At 42.0% G+C, this 23,462-nt stretch overlaps 1 protein-coding gene across 2 annotated transcripts in view; it reads right to left on the reverse strand.

Annotated features, from left to right (window-relative positions):
- LOC123766633 (murinoglobulin-2) overlaps positions 1–23,462 on the reverse strand; it is a 585,294-nt gene that overhangs the window by 183,863 nt on the left and 377,969 nt on the right. For both annotated transcript variants that reach the window (XR_011223484.1, XM_069308162.1), the window contains exon 15: positions 6,646–6,880. Coding sequence is in view for 1 of the 2 variants with exons in the window: in XM_069308162.1 (XP_069164263.1) it covers positions 6,646–6,880 (235 nt within the window). In the remaining variant the exon portion in view is untranslated. The remainder of the gene's footprint in view (positions 1–6,645; positions 6,881–23,462) is intronic.

Here is a 23,462-nt window from a genome sequence, read left to right on the forward strand (position 1 = left end):
GTTACACTATTGATTACATGCAGGGTACAAGGCTGTTTGTCACAAGTTGAATAGCTCCTCCAGCTCCTCAGATGGCGGGCAGGAACCATGGATGCAGTGAGCATTTCCTCTCTGGATTGCCACACTAAGGCGCTGAAAAAGAAAACTGGCAGCTCTAGGGTCTCTAGTTGCTTCGATTAGCTTAGACCCGAACGTTTTCAAAAAGTTAGCAGCACTTTTACCCCAGGCACCAAATGTCTCTGAGGCAATGGGGACAAAATTGTAGTGGTGCACAAGGTCTCTGTATTTACGTGACTTGGCCGCTTCCCGGTGATTGGCAGCTCCTCCTGCTTGTGTAGCACTGAAGTCAACATAGGTATTGGCCAAAGTAGAAACGCAAGTGTAGTCCCACACCAGCTGTCTACCATTCTTCCAGGGATTCACCGTGATTCCGTCTGGGCGACCGACAGGCTCATCAGAGTTGCAGGACATTAGGTGACGGGGCTCTCTCTCTGCTGGACAACCGGCTGTGGTAAGGCTTCTCTTAATAATGTCATTGACCTCGTTGTGTCTTGCATGCCATCCCCCTGTCCTTTGGCAGAGAAGGCCATGCCGTCCGTATCTGTCGGCCTCTGCCTCACCACAAATACACCTGTATTCGGTGTGGATTGGGGCAGCGAGGCGGAGAGCCACGGCAATTCGGAGGGCCTGCGGTGTGAGACGGGTGCCTGTTGCTGACATTGGGGTTGCTAATATGAAATCACCTGCATGGGGAGCTGCTACAGCTCTAAGTTGGGCAGTGTCATGTGGTGTTGTCGCAGCTTCTAGCAAAGTCGCAGCTTCTTGGTCGGCAATGGGGCGATCCCAGCTGGATTGCTTATGGGCTTCAGAAGGCAGTGGTTGGGGTGCTGGTCCTGCGAGAGAGACCCATTTGGTTGAACAGTCTATGAAGCTGGGATCATGTACCCCTGCCTGTTGAACTAGGTGCTCAGGTAGGATTTCCTTCACCAAGTTGTCAGACCCCACTGAAGAGGACAGGAACGCTGGTACAGCAATTTGTGTTCCTGTGCGCACGCCAAGGCCCCCGAGTCTGACAGGAAGGGAGGCCTGTTTCCACTGTGAGTCGCTGAGGGAAAGATTGAGGGCTTTTTCTAGTGTTGATTTCAGCAAGCTGTCGTACTCTTCTAATTTAATATTGTTGAAAGATGGCAAACATCTTAGAAAGTAGGTCAGCCTGGGGAGGGACAAGCATCTGGTGATGAGGTAAAGTGCATCATGAGCATCGATGTCTTCAATCCTCTCGTTCATCCTCTTCAGGTCAGTGATCTTCTTACTAAGGACCTCGTCGATGGTATTCCTTCCAAGAGGAGCACCTAGGAGTGTGCTGTCCTCAGAGTTGGTTGTATGAATGTCAGGCAAACAACCTTTATTTGCTCTATTATGTGCTGGTTGGTGGAGGTTATTTCGCACTTCTAAGGGTTCAGGGTGAGGCCTAGGCTTGCTCCTTGCTCCTGAATTATTATGTCGTCCAAGAGTGAGGCTGGGGAGCCAGCTAGAGTACCATCGTCCAAAAACCAAATGTTGAGCTCACTGGACAGGTTATCGGTGACTTCCTTGATGACTAGGCACAAAAGAAAAGGAGCAAGGGGGTTACCCTGTTGGACACCTTCTTGTGATTCAATTTCATGTTCCCCAAAAAGCAGAGTTAGATTCTTGCTGTAGCATGAGTTTACAAACAGGTAGAGGGAAGGAAGAAGGCGATGAACCGCACCGAGTACTGCATCCCTTCTAACCAGATTGAAAGCATTTTTGAAGTCCAGCTTATTCAGGGCTTTTTCATCTGTAATGTTGCCAATGTAGGCTCTAGCTGCATGAGCCGCTGCCTCACACCCTTGGGGAATGCCAAACCCAAGCTGTTTTGGCTTCAGCATGTCGGCTGCTGTCTGACTTACAGCTCTAGCAGCAGCCTTAGCGACGAGACGCCGGAGTGAATTGCCAACAGCTATCGGTCTGATTCCTCCATCTTTTTTCCTCAGAGCACAGAGGGTAGCGCCAAAAAAGAGATGCCGTATGGTCTCTGGTATGTTGCCAGCTAGACATGTGTTGGCGAATCTAGTTAGTTCCACCTGGAGGCCCTGTGCAATGTCGCCCAATGCAGGGTTGAGCATTTGTTTGATGTGGTTGGGTCTTAGTCCTGTGAACCCACCTGCTGATCCTGGTGGGAAGGATAAAGCTGCTTTATGCACCATGGATTCGAGCACACACAGGGGTTCTGCTCTGGTGACACCGACTAGGGGAACACTGTCGTCACGAGGAGCTCTGGGTGGGTATTTTTCCCTCAGGGCTTGTGCTGTATCGGCATCCCTGGTGGCAACTGTGTCTTCACTGGTGATGATTCTGATCGCCCCTATTGTGTGGCCTTCTTCTATTTTCTTGCTGACTGTTGCTCTGATTTTGGATGCCTCGGTTCTGCTGTTGATACCTTTCCTGCCGTGGGTGTTTTTGGCACGGGTGGGGAGGGGTGCCTGGTTGTCCTCTGTAGGAAAGCTATTTATAGCCATAATGACTGAGGAAGCTAGTGATTTGTCTCTTCTTGCAAGGACAGCTAGGCATATGTTTCCAAACAGGAGAAGGTTGTGCCATGCTTGGATGGTTCCGGGGGAGTCATTGACCTTTTTCAAGAGGCTGCATAGTTTGGCTGCTGCCTGGGGCCGGGCAGCTTTGGGGATGTGCTGCAAGGTTCCAACCGATGTTGCTTTGATGGCTTCTAGTAGATTCTCAGTCGAAATGAAGCTGTTGGAGGTGTTTTCCCTGACTGCTGGAGTGGGGCCTTGATTGATACTCTCTTTGGGAGGGCGCCACATACCCGGACAATCGGTACTAACCTAATTGTACTCACCTAATTGTGCTTGTGGGGGTTGAGCTTTGGCTCTTTGGTCCCGCCTCTCAACTGTCAATCAACTGGTGTACAGATTCCTGAGCCTACTGGGCTCTATCATATCTACATTTGAAACTGTGTATGGAGTCAGCCTCCACCACATCACTTCCTAGTGCATTCCATTTATTAACTACTCTGACACTGAAAAAATTCTTTCTAACGTCTCTGTGGCTCATCTGGGTACTAAGTTTCCACCTGTGTCCCCTTGTTCGTGTCCCACCCGTGCTGAAGAGATTGTCCTTGTCCACCCTGTCAATTCCCCTGAGAATTTTGTAGGTGGTTATCATGTCTCCCCTTACTCTTCTGTTTTCCAGGGATGTGAGGTTCAGCTCCTTTAGCCTTTCCTCGTAGCTCAATCCTCTCAGTTCCGGGACGAGCCTGGTGGCATACCGCTGAATCTTCTCTAACTTTGTCTTGTGTTTAACTAGGTATGGACTCCAGGCTGGAGCTGCATACTCCAGGATTGGTCTTACATAAGTGGTATACAGGGTTCTGAAAGATTCCTTACACAAGTTTCTGAAGGCAGTTCTTATGTTGGCCAGTCTAGCATATGCCGCTGATGATATTCTTTTGATGTGGGCCTCTGGTAACAGGTTCAGTGTGATATCAACCCCCAGATCTTTCTCTCTATTTGACTCTTGCAGGATTTCCCCCCCCCCCCCAGATGATACCTTGTGTTCAGCCTCCTGCTCCCATTGCCAAATTTCATCACCTTACACTTTCCTGAGTTGAACTTTAGCAGCCATTTTCTAGACCATTCCTCCAGTTTATCCAGGTCATCCTGTAGTCTCTGTCTATCTTCATGCGTCTTGATTCTTCTCATAATTTTTGCATCATCAGCAAACATTGAGAGGAACGAGTCTACACCCTCTGGAAGATCGTTCACATATATTAGAAACAGGATGGGTCCAAGTACTGAGCCCTGTGGGACTCCGCTGGTGACATCTCGCCACTCTGATGTCTCCCCCCTCACTGTTACTCGCTGTTTCCTGTTGCTTAATTACTCCCTTATCCACTGGAGCACCTTCCCTTTTACTCCTGCCTGTTGCTCCAACTTTTTTAACAGCCTTTTATGGGGTACTGTGTCAAAGGCTTTTTGGCAATCCAGGAAAATGCAGTCGGCCCACCCTTCTCTTTCCTGCCTAATTTTCGTTGCCTGGTCGTTCGGTTCCGTTGTGAGCATGCTTGCCCACATCTCAGCTACGCTTCAGTCTCCACATCTTGTCGCGGCACATACGTACGGCACACTTGGCATGTGCCGTACTTATCGTCGCTAGATGGCTCCTCTTGGCTGAGGGAAGCCTGGCTGTCAGTCGTGACCTGCGACATCGGCGGGCGGTAGGGTAGCTCTGGGCGGGCGCTGGGTGGGCGCTGAGCGGGCGCTGGGTGGGCGCTGAGCGGGCGCTGGGTGGGCGCTGAGCGGGCGCTGGGTGGGTGCTGGGCGGGCACTGGGTGGGCGCTGGGCGGGCGCTGGGCTTGCGCTGGGTGGGCGCTGGGCGGATGTAGTGTGAGAGGGTGGACACAGGGAGGTGGCGGTCGCGGTTGGGTTTTGGCAAGGGAGGGGGGGTGACTCGTGGGTTGGGTGACGGTACACGCTAACGGGTATGGGGAGGGGGGGGGGTCAGAGGGGTGACACTAACACGTTTGTATCATTTCGTGATATATCACTGCACAATATAATCTGGTTCACTGTGGACTTGATGCACTTAAAACACGATACCTGTTTCCCGAGAGCCGAGGTATCTATTTTTCAGGGATATTTTCATAAACACTTAGACGCAGGTCACCCCCCTCGACTCACCGCACAACAACACCCCATTCCCCCACCCCCACCACCATAACTGAGGGAGCGCCCACAGGATATATATATATATATATATATATATATATATATATATATATATATATATATATATATATATATATATATATATATATATATATATATATATATATATATATATATATGTCGTACCTAGTAGCCAGAACGCACTTCTCAGCCTACTATGCAAGGCCCGATTTGCCTAATAAGCCAAGTTTTCATGAACTAATTGTTTTTCGACTACCTAACCTAACCTAACCTAACTTTTTCGCCTACCTAACCTAACCTAACTTATGAAGATAGGTTAGGTTAGGTTAGGTAGGGTTGGTTAGGTTCGGTCATATCTACGTTAATTTTAACTCCAATAAAAAAATTGACCTCATACATAATGAAATGGGTAGCTTTATCATTTCATAAGAAAAAAAATAGAGAAAATATATTAATTCAGGAAAACTTGGCTTATTAGGCAAATCGGGCCTTGCATAGTAGGCCGAGAGGTGCGTTCTGGCTACTAGGTACAACATATATATATATATATATATATATATATATATATATATATATATATATATATATATATATATATATATATATATATATATATATACTACTGGGGACTACACTGGGACTACACTGGGACTAATACTGGGACTACACATGTGTATCCACCCTGGCTGACACCTATGTACACTTCGGAGCTGATCAAGCAGGTGGGGCGGCCAACCACAGGGAAACAGCAAAATCACTCAAGTACAGGCGACTGGAAGGTCAATACCTCTTTGTTCCCATAGCGTCTGAGACGCATGGCCCCTGGGGCAAGAGTGCCTTGGGATTTCTCAAGGAATTGGGGTCCAAGCTCACTGACGTCACCAGAGACCCAAGGGCTTCCAGTTTTTTATTTCAGCGTCTCAGTGTGGCGATCCAGAGGGGAAATGCTTGCTGCGTCCTCGGTTCCTGTCCAGAAGCGGAGGAGCTTCAAGAGATCCATAACCTTTAGGCATTTGTCTTATATGTTTTGTAACCTTTAAATACACAATAAAGGAAAAAAAAAAAAAAAAAAAAAGGGAAGGGGGTGGTAGGAGAAAAACACACAGAAACTGTATTGGAGGGGACCTACATTCCCTCCAATGCGTTATGTGTGGTTTCCTCCGAGGCTATGGGTCCCCCTTCTTCCAGCCAGAGGTGGTACTCCCTTCCCTATAAAAAAAAAAAAAAAAAAAAATATATATATATATATATATATATATATATATATATATATATATATATATATATATATACATATGACCATCACCACCGAGTACCGTCAGGGTGGTGTTTCAAATAGCCTCTGCTATCACCACTTTTTGTATGGTCACTGATGGTCGAGTGGTTTAAGGCACCATGTACACCAGTTGCAATGTGCTCCTGGCGGTCCGGGTTTGAGTCACTTCTGGGGTGAGGTGTTTTCATACGTATATATGCTTGGGGACCATTCAAGGATGTTCGCATTTGTTAAAAAAAAAAGTCTACCACTTACGGGCTATTCATACCCGTGCCACCTCTTGGGTTGCTTAACCATCAATCACCTTCATAAATCAATCTTGAAAGTACAGTATAGCTGTGTTAGTGAAGCAGAGAGTACTCCTGAAGATGTCACATTACTGACGAAACGTTAAAACAATAAAAATGGAAAGATTAAGTGACCTAGTGTTTCTCCACCTCCTGCATGGTAGAATATATTGGCAGTAGTACTTACAAGAGTCGGACAATTGTGTCGACATGACAAACACTCAGACAACCAATATTACTGACGGGAGTGTGACACTAGTGTTGACATGACAAACACTCAGACAACCAATATTACTGACGGGAGTGTGACACTAGTGTTGACATGACAAACACTCAGACAACCAATATTACTGACGGGAGTGCGGAAAGCTGCCACAACCATGTCTCAGGGAAGTACACACGAGGCATTGTTGTTATAGCTTCAGGAGGCAATATGGCTGCTGGTGGTGTCGTTGTTGTGGTAGTTGGTACTGTAGTAGTAAGAGGGCGTGGGACGGGAGGTCGTAGATAATTATCACCAGAGGGATATAGATCCATATATTCATAGTTCATATATTCATCTTCAAGCTCCTGACGACGAGGAAGGATATCTAAATATAAAGAAAAAAGAATATTAATGAAATAATGTACAAAACATACGTATTTATATATATGAAAATACAGTTTGTTAGTCTTAAAAAGATTGTAATAAATTCTATAGAGGTCATTCATCCAAAGACTTGAAATTTCGAATTTCGAATAGATTTTATGTAAAAAATTACTAATTATCTAATGCTCTATTCATTTATATGACAGAAAAATGTCACCAAGTTATTTGGAGAGTTCATCTTCGATAACTAATTAATATATTCAATTATATAAAACATTATTGAACGTGCTTTAGTACAAAACATAAAACCAACAATATTATTAATTAGTAATGGCTTGTATAATTTTGAGTAATTTTTAATCCATTAATTAAAAAAAATTTAAGTAAGATTATTTATTCATAATCAATTATGCAATTAAATTTTCAATATTATTGTTCCTTACTGGAACTAACATGTATCTGCCAATTGTCTACACACACATGAAACCACACCTGCCCCCTCCACACACACATGAAACCACACCTGCCCCCTCCACACACACATGAAACCACCCCCGCCCCCTCCACACACACATGAAACCACACCTGCCCCCTCCACACACACATGAAACCACACCTGCCCCCTCCACACACACATGAAACCACACCTGCCCCCTCCACACACACTTGAAACCACACCTGCCCCCTCCACACACACATGAAACCACACCTGCCCCCTCCACACACACATGAAACCACACCTGCCCCCTCCACACACACATGAAACCACACCTGCCCCCTCCACACACACATGAAACCACACCTGCCCCCTCCACACACACATATAACCACCCCCGCCCCCTCCACACACACATATAACCAACCCCGCCCCCTCCACACACACATGAAACCTCACCTGCCCCCTCCACACACACATGAAACCACACCTGCCCCCTCCACACACACATGAAACCACACCTGCCCCCTCCACACACACATGAAACCACACCTGCCCCCTCCACACACACATGAAACCACACCTGCCCCCTCCACACACACATGAAACCACACCTGCCCCCTCCACACACACATGAAACCACACCTGCCCCCTCCACACACACACATTTAACCACCCCCGCCCCCTCCACACACACATATAACCACCCCCGCCCCCTCCACACACACACATATAACCACCCCCGCCCCCTCCACACACACACATATAACAACCCCCACCCCCGCCCCCTCCACACACACATATAATCACCCCCGCCCCCTCCACACACACACATATAACCACCCCCGCCCCCTCCACACACACATATAACCACCCCCACCCCCGCCCCCTCCACACACACATATAATCACCCCCGCCCCCTCCACACACACACATATAACCACCCCCGCCCCCTCCACACACACACATATAACCACCCCCGCCCCCTCCACACACACACATATAACCACCCCCACCCCCGCCCCCTCCACACACACATATAATCACCCCCGCCCCCTCCACACAGACATATATAATCACCCCCGCCCCCTCCACACACACATATAATCACCCCCGCCACCTCCACACACACACATATAACCACTTCCACCCCCGCCCCCTCCACACACACATATAATCACCCCCGCCCCCTCCACACACACACATATAACCACCCCCGCCCTCTCCACACACACATATAACCACCCCCGCCCCCTCCACACACACACATATAACCACCCCCGCCCCCTCCACACACACACATATAACCACCCCCACCCCCGCCCCCTCCACACACACATATAATCACCCCCGCCCCCTCCACACACACACATATAACCACCCCCGCCCCCTCCACACACACACATATAACCACCCCAACCCCCGCCCCCTCCACACACACATATAATCACCCCCGCCCCCTCCACACACACACATATAACCACCCCCGCCCCCTCCACACACACACATATAACCACCCCCGCCCCCTCCACACACACACATATAACCACCCCCAACCCAGCCCCCTCCACACACACATATAATCACCCCCGCCCCCTCCACACAGACATATATAATCACCCCCGCCCCCTCCACACACACATATAATCACCCCCGCCACCTCCACACACACACATATAACCACCTCCACCCCCGCCCCCTCCACACACACATATAATCACCCCCGCCCCCTCCACACACACATATAACCACCCCCGCCCCCTCCACACACACACATATAACCACCCCCGCCCCCTCCACACACACACATATAACCACCCCCGCCCCCTCCACACACACACATATAACCACCCCCACCCCCGCCCCCTCCACACACACATATAATCACCCCCGCCCCCTCCACACACACTTATAACCACCCCCGCCCCCTCCACACACATATAATCACCCCCTCCCCCTCCACACACACATATAATCACCCCCGCCCCCTCCACACACACATATAATCACCCCCGCCCCCTCCACACACACACATATAACCACCCTCCCCACGCCCCCTCCACACACACATATAATCACCCCCGCCCCCTCCACACACACACATATAACCACCCCCGCCCCCTCCTCACACACTTATAACCACCCCCGCCCCCTCCACACACACATATAATCACCCAATCCCCCTCCACACACACATATAACCACCCCCGCCCCTCCACACACACATATAATCACCCCCGCCCCCTCCACACACACACATATAACAACCCCCGCCCCCTCCACACACACACATATAACAACCCCCGCCCCCTCCACACACACATATAATCAACCCCGCCCCCTACACACACACATATAACCACCCCCACCCCCGCCCCCTCCACACACACACATATAACCACCCCCGCCCCCTCCACACACACACATATAACCACCCCCGCCCCCTCCACACACACACATATAACCACCCCCGCCCCCTCCACACACACATATAATCATCCCCGCCCCCTCCACACACATATATAACCAACCCCGCCCCCTCCACACACACATATAATCACCCCCGCCCCCTCCACACACACACATATAACCACCCCCACCCCCGCCCCCTCCACACACACACATATAACCACCCCCGTCCCCTCCACACACACATATAATCACCCCCGCCCCCTCCACACACACACATATAACCACCCCCACCCCCTCCACACACACATATAACCACCCCCGCCCCCTCCACACACATATATAATCACCCCCGCCCCCTCCACACACACACATATAATCACCCCCGCCCCCTCCACACACACATATAACCACCCCCGCCCCTCCACACACACATATAACCAACCCCGCCCCCTCCACACACATATATAACCACCCCCACCCCCTCCCCCTCCACACACACATATAACCACCCCCGCCCCCTCCACACACACACATATAACCACCCCCACCCCCTCCACACACACATATAATCACCCCCGCCCCCTCCACACACACACATATAACCACCCCCACCCCCTCCCCCTCCACACACACATATAACCACCCCCGCCCCCTCCACACACACATATAACCACCCCCGCCCCCTCCACACACACACATATAACCACCCCCACCCCCTCCACACACACACATATAACCACCCCCACCCCCTCCACACACACATATAACCACCCCCGCCCCCTCCACACACACACATATAACCACCCCCACCCCCTCCACACACACACATATAACCACCCCCTCCCCCTCCACACACACATATAACCACCCCCACCCCCGCCCCCTCCACACACACACATATAACCACCCCCGCCCCCTCCACACTCACATATAACCACCCCCGCCCCCTCCACACACACATATAACCAACCCCGCCCCCTCCACACACACACACATATACCCACCCCCGCCCCCTCCACACACACATATAATCAGCCCCGCCCCCTCCTCACACACACATATAACCACCCCCACCCCCTCCACACACACATATAACCAACCCCGCCCCCTCCACACACACACATATACCCACCCCCGCCCACTCCACACACACATATAACCACCCCCCGCCCCCTCCACACACACATATAACCACCCCCCTGCCCCCTCCACACACACACATATAACCAACCCCGCCCCCTCCCCCTCCACACACACATATAACCACCCCCACCCCCTCCACACACACATATAATCACCCCCGCCCCCTCCACACACATATAATCACCCCCGCCCCCTCCACACACACATATAACCACCCCCGCCCCCTCCACACACACATATAATCACCCCCGCCCCTTCCACACACACATATAACCAGCCCCGCCCCCTCCACACACACATATAATCACCCCTGCCCCCTCCACACACACATATAACCACCCCCGCCCCCTCCACACACACACATATAACCACCCCCGCCCCCTCCCCCTCCACACACACATATAATCACCCCCACCCCCTCCACGCACACATATAATCACCCCCGCCCCCTCCACACACACATATAATCACCCCCATCCCCTCCACACACACATATAACCTCCCCGCCCCCTCCACACACACATATAATAGTAGTAGGGTGTGCGACGCACAGGTACCTTTTTTTCTGGGGGAAAAAAGGTACCTGTGCGCCCCAAGGGTTTCAGGTAAATTTAGAATATCCCCTGTGCGCCCCAAGGGTTTTCAGGCGAATTTGGGGAGTCACAGATTTAGAATTAGGGAATTCTTATAATGAAAAATAATGTCATACGAGTTTGCTAAAGTTCTTATAAGAAAAATAATTTCCGAGACTTAGAAGTTTGTTAAGGCCTTATGGGAGAAATTCAAATAACATGTGTAGCACTTTAGGGCTTCCAGGAGAACTCTACGGACATATTTTACGTGTTTTCAACTTACAAAATCGTCTATGTAAGCCTTAGTTATTCATATAAATTTAGAAAATCACCTGTGTAAGTCATTGTTTTCAGGGTTTCGTACATCACACCCCCCTCCCTCCCCCCTTACCTCGCAATCTGTCGCCTCACCTGTGTTTACTTTAGACGTCAGCCAGCCAGTCGGCTCTTAATCTTATCTTATCTTATCCATAATATCTGGACCGTCCCTCCTCTCTCTCTCTCTCTCTCTCCTTTCATTCAGTTCAACTATTTTCCAACATCGTATGTTTGCTCCTTTTCATTAAGCAAGTCAGTATGTTTGCTCCTTTTCATTAAGCAAGTCAGTTTTACACAAATAAATCATGTTAGTAAGCAAGTTCTAGCTCACGTTCCCCACCTTAGTCCCCTGTCGTATAAAGAATACTATCATTCCAATCCCTCTAAAATTTAAAAATAATCATATTTCAAATGTAGTTCAATACAGTAATTAGTTACCAAGCTCCAGCTCTTGTCCTCCGCCTTAGCTCTCTCTCGTATCTTCGTTAGTATCAGTCCAATTTCCCTGAAATTTCTACCCTCTGTATTTCAGACATAGTTTAGTAAATGCAAACAATTATCAAACTCTAGCTCTTGTCCCCAGCTTAGTTCATTTGTACAAAATCATTAGTAACAGTCCAAATTCCCTTAGATTTTTAGCCTCTGTATTTCAGACACCGTAAATAAGATCAAAACAGTTACCAAGCTCCAGCTCTTGTCCTCCGCCTTAGCTCTCTCTCGTATCTTCGTTAGTAACAGATCAATTCCCCTGAAATTTCTACCCTCTGCATTTCAGACACCGTAAATAAGATCAAATAGTTATCGAGCTCCAGCTCTCGTCCCCGCCTTAATTCTCTTTCGTATCTTTGTAAATAACCCATCAATTTCCCTAAAATTAAAAGCAGACATACTTCAAAGTTAGTAAATAAGATCAAGTCAGTTACTGAGCTCCAGCTCTCGTCCCCGCCTTAGTTCTCTTTCATATCTTTGTAAATAAACCATCAATTTCCCTGAAATTTTTACCCTCTGTATTTCAGACATAGTAAATATGAAGTAAACAATTATAAAACTCTAGCTCTTGTCCTCTGTCCAAGCTCACTTTTGTAAAATCATTACTCTCAGTCCAAATCACCCAACTACATTTTCAGACATAGTAAATAAAAAACCAGTTCAGTTATCAAGTTTCAACTCTTGTGCCCCAGCTTAGTTCATTTGTACAAGTTCTTTATTTTCCAACTAAATCACCCTGAGATTTAAGATCACCTTATTTCTAACGTAGTAAAATTAATCGGGGCATTAACCAAGCTACATTTCCTCTGCCTTAGATCATCAAACATAAATATTTTCGATCAAGTCCGTCTCCTGCCTATCTGTTTATCAGAATAATTACATTACCCTCCCCTCCCCAACGTATCCAAAACTTCAATAATCGTACTGTATTTGCATATTTTCTCTATATTCAGCTGTGTTCTTCACATTTTGTCCATGTTTTCTATGTTCACTCCATGTTCTTCAAATGTTCACAGTCCCATTCAGTTCATATTTTCACAAGTATCTCCATTTTTTCTGTAATCTTTCTCTTAGTCTCATTACTTTCTCTACAAATTCTAGTCATATTTTCTATGTTTTCATGTTCATCTCATGTTCTCTTTACAACTTTATACTCAATATTCATGCTAACTTCCATATTTTTTGTGTTCTTTGTCAATATTCATGTTCCTCTACAAGTTCATGTTCCGCACAAGATCACTTCATTTTTTTCACCTTCACTTACATGTTTTCTACATTCTTTGTCATATTCTCCATGTTCTTAAACAAATCTACACTTTATTCAGTTCCAAATTTACAAAGACAAACCTTTCTTGTAACTTCTTAACTAAAAATCTTTCGCCAATCAACTGAAACATAGTCACTTTCCTCATTTCTCAACTAAACTTATTATCCAGTCAACTAAAAATAGTCAGAAATAGCCTCGTTCAACACTGTTCTTAACTAAAACAACCTTTCTCTTAGCTAAAAATTGTCAAAGGAAACTTTTTCAGCACTTTCTTAACAGGCGCTATGTTTCATCAAGAAAAATTGTCAAAGGAAACTTTCCAAAACTGTTCATAACTAGCTTTTATCCATCGTCAATCAACTAAAAATAATAACTTTCATCATTTCTTAACTAAACTTATTCCCCCAGTCATCAGAAAATAACAGTGTTCTTCATGTTTCATTGTCATTTCATAACTAAAATTATCCATCAATCAACAGAAAAAGCCATGTTCATCATGTTTTGTCTTTTTGCTTAACTAAAATTATGTTTTGTCAAGTAAGAAAAAATAACCAAAGATATCTTTCATCGCTGTTCTTAACTGACATTATACTTTGGGGAGCACAAAAATAGTCTCCCTCGTCATGTTTTGTCTTTTTCCTTAACTAAAGTATTCATCAGTCAACTAAAAATAATTGCTTCATCATGTTTCCTTGTCATTTCTTAACTGAAATATCACTTCTCTCATCTGAAATAGTCAGGATTAACCTCATTCAACACCGTTCTTAACTAAAGTAACCTTTTGCTTAGCTAAAAATTGTCAAAGGAATCTTTTCAGCACTGTTCATAACTAACTTTATCCATCGTCAAGTAAGAAAATATAGTCAAAGATATCTATCATCGTCGTTCTTAACTGACATTTATACTTTGTGGAGCACTAAAATAGTCAAATGTAACTTTTTCAACACTTTCGTAACTAAAATTATATGTCGCTAAGTAAGAAAAATAGTCAAAGGTGCTCTTCTTTACACCAAAGTTACTCTTCGAGAAATCAAAGACTCTCTTCAATACATCAAGGACTTACTCAAAGACACCAAAGTTACACTCTAAGACATCCTTCGAGACATCAAAGACTTCAATGGGACTCTTCCATTCATCAAAGACATTCTCTAAGCCCTCAAAGTTATTCTCAGCACAATCAAAAGTTATTCCAAGACAACAAAAGTCATTCTCAGAGCTATCAAAATTATTCTCGGAGTCATCAAAAGGTATTCTCTAACTCACTTTTGGTCATTAAAGTTAAGTTCTATGTTATAAAAGTTTGTCTCAGAGACATCTAAAGTTAATCTTAGAGTTATCAAATGTAATCTCTAACTCTCTTTTGTTCATCAAAGTTGATCTCAGAGTTAACAAAGGTAATCTCTAACTCACTCTCGTTCATCAAAGTTATTCAAAGAGCTAACAAAAGTTATTCTCAGAGTCACCTTCGTTCTTCAGAGATACTTTCCAAAACATCTTTATTCATCAAAGTTATTCTCAGAGGCATAAAAGTCATTCTCAGAGCTATCAAACTTGTTCTCAAAGTCATCAAACTTATTCACAGAGTCATCAAAGTTAATCTAAGACATCATTTTTCATCAAAGATATTCTCTCTAAACCATCAATGTTCTTCTCTAAGACATAAAAGTTATTCTCAGACTCACCTTCGTTCGTCAGAGAAACTTTCAAAACATCTTTGTTCATCAAACTTGTTTTCAAAGTCATCAAAAGTTAATCTAAGACATCTTCTTTCATCAAAGTTATTTTCAGAGACATCTAAAGTTATTCTCAGAGCTATCAAACTTGTTCTCAGAGTCATCAAATGTTATTCTCGAAGTCATCAAAGTTATTTTCAGAGACATCTAAAGTTAATTTCTATGTTATAAAGTTATTCTCAGAGACATCTAAAGCTAATCTTGGTCATCAAAGTTGTTCTCTAAACATCAATGTTGTTCTCCAAGACATCAAAGATGTTCTCAAAATCATAAAAGTTATTCCCAGAGCTATCAAAGTTAATCTCAGAGTTATCCAAAGATATTCTCATGTCCACAAAAGTTATTCCAAGAGACGTCAAAGTTGTTTCAAAGACTTCAAAGTTAATCTCAGAGTTATCCAAAGACATTCTCAGAGACATCTAAAGTTATTCTCTAAGACATCAAAGTTGTTCTAAGAGTTATCAAAAGTTATTCTCAGTCATGATATGTTATTCTCTAACTCACTTCCATTCATCAAAGACATTCTCTAAGTCCTGAAAGTTATTCTCTAAGACAACAAAGTCTTTCTCAGAGCTACCAAAGATGTTCTCTAAATCATAAAAGTTAATCTTAACTCACCTTCGTTCATTAGAGAAACTTTCCAATCCATATTCGTTGACCAGAGTTATTCTCAGAGTCATCAAAGCGATCTCTAATTCATCTTCGTTCTCCAAAGTTGTTCTCTAAGACACCTTCATTCATCAAAGAAACTCTCCTTCTTCCATCATGTTATTCTTTAAGACATCTTCAGTCATAAAATTTTCTCTCCAAAATGTAACTAGTTCAGCTTTTCATACCAAACCTGCATTTCTGTTAAAACATATTTTCTTAGTTGCTTTACCCTAAAACTGTTCTCTGAACTACACTGTTCAAACCTACGTAACCTATCCTCTCCACCCAATGTTACTTAGTTAACGTAACGTTCCTAAACCTAGCTTTACCTATCCTAACATACCTTACCTTACCTTCCCTATCTTACCTAACTTTACCTATCCTAACATAACTTACCTTACCTTCCCTATCTTACCTAACTTTACCTATCCTAACATAACTTACCTTACCTTCTCTAACTTAACCTAACTTTACCTATCCTAACTTAACTTACCTAACTTATTCTGCTTAACATAACTTACCTTCATATCTTACCTAACTTTACCTATCCTATCCTAACCTAACTTGTCTTACATAACTTAATCTTACTTTCCCAAACTGATGTATCCTAACTTATCTAGTCCAACCAGCCATGATCTAACTTAAGTATTCCTTCTTGTCTTTGTGTTTCGTCAATCATTGTCTCATATTCATTTACTCATTTCAAGGGTTAATTTCTCAAATGGTCACTTATGCATTTCAAGTGCTATTTGTTAGAGATTGGATATTTAAGCATTTCAAAGAATTATAATTTCTCAAATGGACGTTTTTGCATTTCAAGTGCTATTTGCTAGAGATTGAATATTTAAGCATTTCAAAGAATTTTTGTTATATATGGGCATTTACTCATTTCAAGGGATAATTTCTCAAATGGACGTTTTTGCATTTCAAGTGTTATTTGTTTAAGATTGGGTATTTAACCATTTCAAAGGATTTTGTTATATATGGGAACTTACTCGTTTCAAGGGCTAATTTCTCAAATGGTCATTTTTGCAGATCAAGGGTTATTTGTTAAAGTTCATCAAGTTGCCCATAAGTTGTATTAGTAGGTTCTATCTTATGTTCTTATTCCCCAACCCTTTTCCTAACCTTTCAGATGTAGTTTGTTGAATATATTATCCTTTTCCTAACCTTTCAGATGTAGTTTGTTGAATATATTATCCTTTTCCTAACCTTTCAGATGTAGCTTTGTTTCTTGTTTTTGTATATTTTACCCAAACCCACCATCCCACTTAACCATCTTTCCTTCTTTACTTTGTTTTCACATATAAGTTCATTCTTTATCATAGTAATAATAAAATTACAATAGTAAAGAATCAGATCTACTAAGACTTGAAATTGAGAAACAAGAGCTCAAGGGATTGAGAGCATGAAAGAAGAGCAAGGAGTAAGAGAGAGGGGGCGGAAGAAAATGGGACCAAAGAAGAGAGAATGAGAGAGAGTGTGGGCATGGGAGCACTACGACTTGAATTGAGAAAAAGAAAAACTAAGTGAATGAGAATGAGGGTGTGAGAATGGGAGCAATAAGACTTGAATTGAGAAAAAGAAAAACTAAGTGAATGAGAATGAGGGTGTGAGAATGGGAGCAATAAGACTTGAATTTGAGAAACAAGAGAGCATTTGAGCAAATGAGGGAGAGAGAGGGGAGGAAGAGAGAGAATAAGGGAGAGAGATAGAAAAGGAGGGTTAGAAGGAGTAGGAGAATCAAAGTAAAGAAGGAAAGATGGTTTGGGTAAAAATATACAAAAGGAGAAACAAAGCTACATCTGAAAGGTTAGGAAAAGGATAATATATTCAACAAACTACATCTGAAAGGTTAGGAAAAGGATAATATATTCAACAAACTACATCTGAAAGGATAGGTTAAAGGGTTGGGGAATAAGAACATAAGATAGAACCTACTAATACAACTTATGGGCAACTTGATGAACTTTAACAAATAACCCTTGATCTGCAAAAATGACCATTTGAGAAATTAGCCCTTGAAACGAGTAAGTTCCCATATATAACAAAATCCTTTGAAATGGTTAAATACCCAATCTTAAACAAATAACACTTGAAATGCAAAAACGTCCATTTGAGAAATTATCCCTTGAAATGAGTAAATGCCCATATATAACAAAAATTCTTTGAAATGCTTAAATATTCAATCTCTAGCAAATAGCACTTGAAATGCAAAAACGTCCATTTGAGAAATTATAATTCTTTGAAATGCTTAAATATCCAATCTCTAACAAATAGCACTTGAAATGCATAAGTGACCATTTGAGAAATTAACCCTTGAAATGAGTAAATGAATATGAGACAATGATTGACGAAACACAAAGACAAGAAGGAATACTTAAGTTAGATCATGGCTGGTTGGACTAGATAAGTTAGGATACATCAGTTTGGGAAAGTAAGATTAAGTTATGTAAGACAAGTTAGGTTAGGATAGGATAGGTAAAGTTAGGTAAGATATGAAGGTAAGTTATGTTAAGCAGAATAAGTTAGGTAAGTTAAGTTAGGATAGGTAAAGTTAGGTTAAGTTAGAGAAGGTAAGGTAAGTTATGTTAGGATAGGTAAAGTTAGGTAAGATAGGGAAGGTAAGGTAAGTTATGTTAGGATAGGTAAAGTTAGGTAAGATAGGGAAGGTAAGGTAAGGTATGTTAGGATAGGTAAAGCTAGGTTTAGGAACGTTACGTTAACTAAGTAACATTGGGTGGAGAGGATAGGTTACGTAGGTTTGAACAGTGTAGTTCAGAGAACAGTTTTAGGGTAAAGCAACTAAGAAAATATGTTTTAACAGAAATGCAGGTTTGGTATGAAAAGCTGAACTAGTTACATTTTGGAGAGAAAATTTTATGACTGAAGATGTCTTAAAGAATAACATGATGGAAGAAGGAGAGTTTCTTTGATGAATGAAGGTGTCTTAGAGAACAACTTTGGAGAACGAAGATGAATTAGAGATCGCTTTGATGACTCTGAGAATAACTCTGGTCAACGAATATGGATTGGAAAGTTTCTCTAATGAACGAAGGTGAGTTAAGATTAACTTTTATGATTTAGAGAACATCTTTGGTAGCTCTGAGAAAGACTTTGTTGTCTTAGAGAATAACTTTCAGGACTTAGAGAATGTCTTTGATGAATGGAAGTGAGTTAGAGAATAACATATCATGACTGAGAATAACTTTTGATAACTCTTAGAACAACTTTGATGTCTTAGAGAATAACTTTAGATGTCTCTGAGAATGTCTTTGGATAACTCTGAGATTAACTTTGAAGTCTTTGAAACAACTTTGACGTCTCTTGGAATAACTTTTGTGGACATGAGAATATCTTTGGATAACTCTGAGATTAACTTTGATAGCTCTGGGAATAACTTTTATGATTTTGAGAACATCTTTGATGTCTTGGAGAACAACATTGATGTTTAGAGAACAACTTTGATGACCAAGATTAGCTTTAGATGTCTCTGAGAATAACTTTATAACATAGAAATTAACTTTAGATGTCTCTGAAAATAACTTTGATGACTTCGAGAATAACATTTGATGACTCTGAGAACAAGTTTGATAGCTCTGAGAATAACTTTAGATGTCTCTGAAAATAACTTTGATGAAAGAAGATGTCTTAGATTAACTTTTGATGACTTTGAAAACAAGTTTGATGAACAAAGATGTTTTGAAAGTTTCTCTGACGAACGAAGGTGAGTCTGAGAATAACTTTTATGTCTTAGAGAAGAACATTGATGGTTTAGAGAGAATATCTTTGATGAAAAATGATGTCTTAGATTAACTTTGATGACTCTGTGAATAAGTTTGATGACTTTGAGAACAAGTTTGATAGCTCTGAGAATGACTTTTATGCCTCTGAGAATAACTTTGATGAATAAAGATGTTTTGGAAAGTATCTCTGAAGAACGAAGGTGACTCTGAGAATAACTTTTGTTAGCTCTTTGAATAACTTTGATGAACGAGAGTGAGTTAGAGATTACCTTTGTTAACTCTGAGATCAACTTTGATGAACAAAAGAGAGTTAGAGATTACATTTGATAACTCTAAGATTAACTTTAGATGTCTCTGAGACAAACTTTTATAACATAGAACTTAACTTTAATGACCAAAAGTGAGTTAGAGAATACCTTTTGATGACTCCGAGAATAATTTTGATAGCTCTGAGAATGACTTTTGTTGTCTTGGAATAACTTTTGATTGTGCTGAGAATAACTTTGAGGGCTTAGAGAATGTCTTTGATGAATGGAAGAGTCCCATTGAAGTCTTTGATGTCTCGAAGGATGTCTTAGAGTGTAACTTTGGTGTCTTTGAGTAAGTCCTTGATGTATTGAAGAGAGTCTTTGATTTCTCGAAGAGTAACTTTGGTGTAAAGAAGAGCACCTTTGACTATTTTTCTTACTTAGCGACATATAATTTTAGTTACGAAAGTGTTGAAAAAGTTACATTTGACTATTTTAGTGCTCCACAAAGTATAAATGTCAGTTAAGAACGACGATGATAGATATCTTTGACTATATTTTCTTACTTGACGATGGATAAAGTTAGTTATGAACAGTGCTGAAAAGATTCCTTTGACAATTTTTAGCTAAGCAAAAGGTTACTTTAGTTAAGAACGGTGTTGAATGAGGTTAATCCTGACTATTTCAGATGAGAGAAGTGATATTTCAGTTAAGAAATGACAAGGAAACATGATGAAGCAATTATTTTTAGTTGACTGATGAATACTTTAGTTAAGGAAAAAGACAAAACATGACGAGGGAGACTATTTTTGTGCTCCCCAAAGTATAATGTCAGTTAAGAACAGCGATGAAAGATATCTTTGGTTATTTTTTCTTACTTGACAAAACATAATTTTAGTTAAGCAAAAAGACAAAACATGATGAACATGGCTTTTTCTGTTGATTGATGGATAATTTTAGTTATGAAATGACAATGAAACATGAAGAACACTGTTATTTTCTGATGACTGGGGGAATAAGTTTAGTTAAGAAATGATGAAAGTTATTATTTTTAGTTGATTGACGATGGATAAAAGCTAGTTATGAACAGTTTTGGAAAGTTTCCTTTGACAATTTTTCTTGATGAAACATAGCGCCTGTTAAGAAAGTGCTGAAAAAGTTTCCTTTGACAATTTTTAGCTAAGAGAAAGGTTGTTTTAGTTAAGAACAGTGTTGAACGAGGCTATTTCTGACTATTTTTAGTTGACTGGATAATAAGTTTAGTTGAGAAATGAGGAAAGTGACTATGTTTCAGTTGATTGGCGAAAGATTTTTAGTTAAGAAGTTACAAGAAAGGTTTGTCTTTGTAAATTTGGAACTGAATAAAGTGTAGATTTGTTTAAGAACATGGAGAATATGACAAAGAATGTAGAAAACATGTAAGTGAAGGTGAAAAAAATGAAGTGATCTTGTGCGGAACATGAACTTGTAGAGGAACATGAATATTGACAAAGAACACAAAAAATATGGAAGTTAGCATGAATATTGAGTATAAAGTTGTAAAGAGAACATGAGATGAACATGAAAACATAGAAAATATGACTAGAATTTGTAGAGAAAGTAATGAGACTAAGAGAAAGATTACAGAAAAAATGGAGATACTTGTGAAAATATGAACTGAATGGGACTGTGAACATTTGAAGAACATGGAGTGAACATAGAAAACATGGACAAAATGTGAAGAACACAGCTGAATATAGAGAAAATATGCAAATACAGTACGATTATTGAAGTTTTGGATACGTTGGGGAGGGGAGGGTAATGTAATTATTCTGATAAACAGATAGGCAGGAGACGGACTTGATCGAAAATATTTATGTTTGATGATCTAAGGCAGAGGAAATGTAGCTTGGTTAATGCCCCGATTAATTTTACTACGTTAGAAATAAGGTGATCTTAAATCTCAGGGTGATTTAGTTGGAAAATAAAGAACTTGTACAAATGAACTAAGCTGGGGCACAAGAGTTGAAACTTGATAACTGAACTGGTTTTTTATTTACTATGTCTGAAAATGTAGTTGGGTGATTTGGACTGAGAGTAATGATTTTACAAAAGTGAGCTTGGACAGAGGACAAGAGCTAGAGTTTTATAATTGTTTACTTCATATTTACTATGTCTGAAATACAGAGGGTAAAAATTTCAGGGAAATTGATGGTTTATTTACAAAGATATGAAAGAGAACTAAGGCGGGGACGAGAGCTGGAGCTCAGTAACTGACTTGATCTTATTTACTAACTTTGAAGTATGTCTGCTTTTAATTTTAGGGAAATTGATGGGTTATTTACAAAGATACGAAAGAGAATTAAGGCGGGGACGAGAGCTGGAGCTCGATAACTATTTGATCTTATTTACGGTGTCTGAAATGCAGAGGGTAGAAATTTCAGGGGAATTGATCTGTTACTAACGAAGATACGAGAGAGAGCTAAGGCGGAGGACAAGAGCTGGAGCTTGGTAACTGTTTTGATCTTATTTACGGTGTCTGAAATACAGAGGCTAAAAATCTAAGGGAATTTGGACTGTTACTAATGATTTTGTACAAATGAACTAAGCTGGGGACAAGAGCTAGAGTTTGATAATTGTTTGCATTTACTAAACTATGTCTGAAATACAGAGGGTAGAAATTTCAGGGAAATTGGACTGATACTAACGAAGATACGAGAGAGAGCTAAGGCGGAGGACAAGAGCTGGAGCTTGGTAACTAATTACTGTATTGAACTACATTTGAAATATGATTATTTTTAAATTTTAGAGGGATTGGAATGATAGTATTCTTTATACGACAGGGGACTAAGGTGGGGAACGTGAGCTAGAACTTGCTTACTAACATGATTTATTTGTGTAAAACTGACTTGCTTAATGAAAAGGAGCAAACATACTGACTTGCTTAATGAAAAGGAGCAAACATACGATGTTGGAAAATAGTTGAACTGAATGAAAGGAGAGAGAGAGAGAGAGAGAGGAGGGACGGTCCAGATATTATGGATAAGATAAGATAAGATTAAGAGCCGACTGGCTGGCTGACGTCTAAAGTAAACACAGGTGAGGCGACAGATTGCGAGGTAAGGGGGGAGGGAGGGGGGTGTGATGTACGAAACCCTGAAAACAATGACTTACACAGGTGATTTTCTAAATTTATATGAATAACTAAGGCTTACATAGACGATTTTGTAAGTTGAAAACACGTAAAATATGTCCGTAGAGTTCTCCTGGAAGCCCTAAAGTGCTACACATGTTATTTGAATTTCTCCCATAAGGCCTTAACAAACTTCTAAGTCTCGGAAATTATTTTTCTTATAAGAACTTTAGCAAACTCGTATGACATTATTTTTCATTATAAGAATTCCCTAATTCTAAATCTGTGACTCCCCAAATTCGCCTGAAAACCCTTGGGGCGCACAGGGGATATTCTAAATTTACCTGAAACCCTTGGGGCGCACAGGTACCTTTTTTCCCCCAGAAAAAAAGGTACCTGTGCGTCGCACACCCTACTACTTATAATCACCCCCGCCCCCTCCACTCACACATATAA

The sequence above is a fragment of the Procambarus clarkii genome, chromosome 62 (genome assembly GCF_040958095.1).
Source record: "Procambarus clarkii isolate CNS0578487 chromosome 62, FALCON_Pclarkii_2.0, whole genome shotgun sequence".
Classification (NCBI taxonomy): Eukaryota; Metazoa; Arthropoda; class Malacostraca; order Decapoda; family Cambaridae; genus Procambarus; species Procambarus clarkii.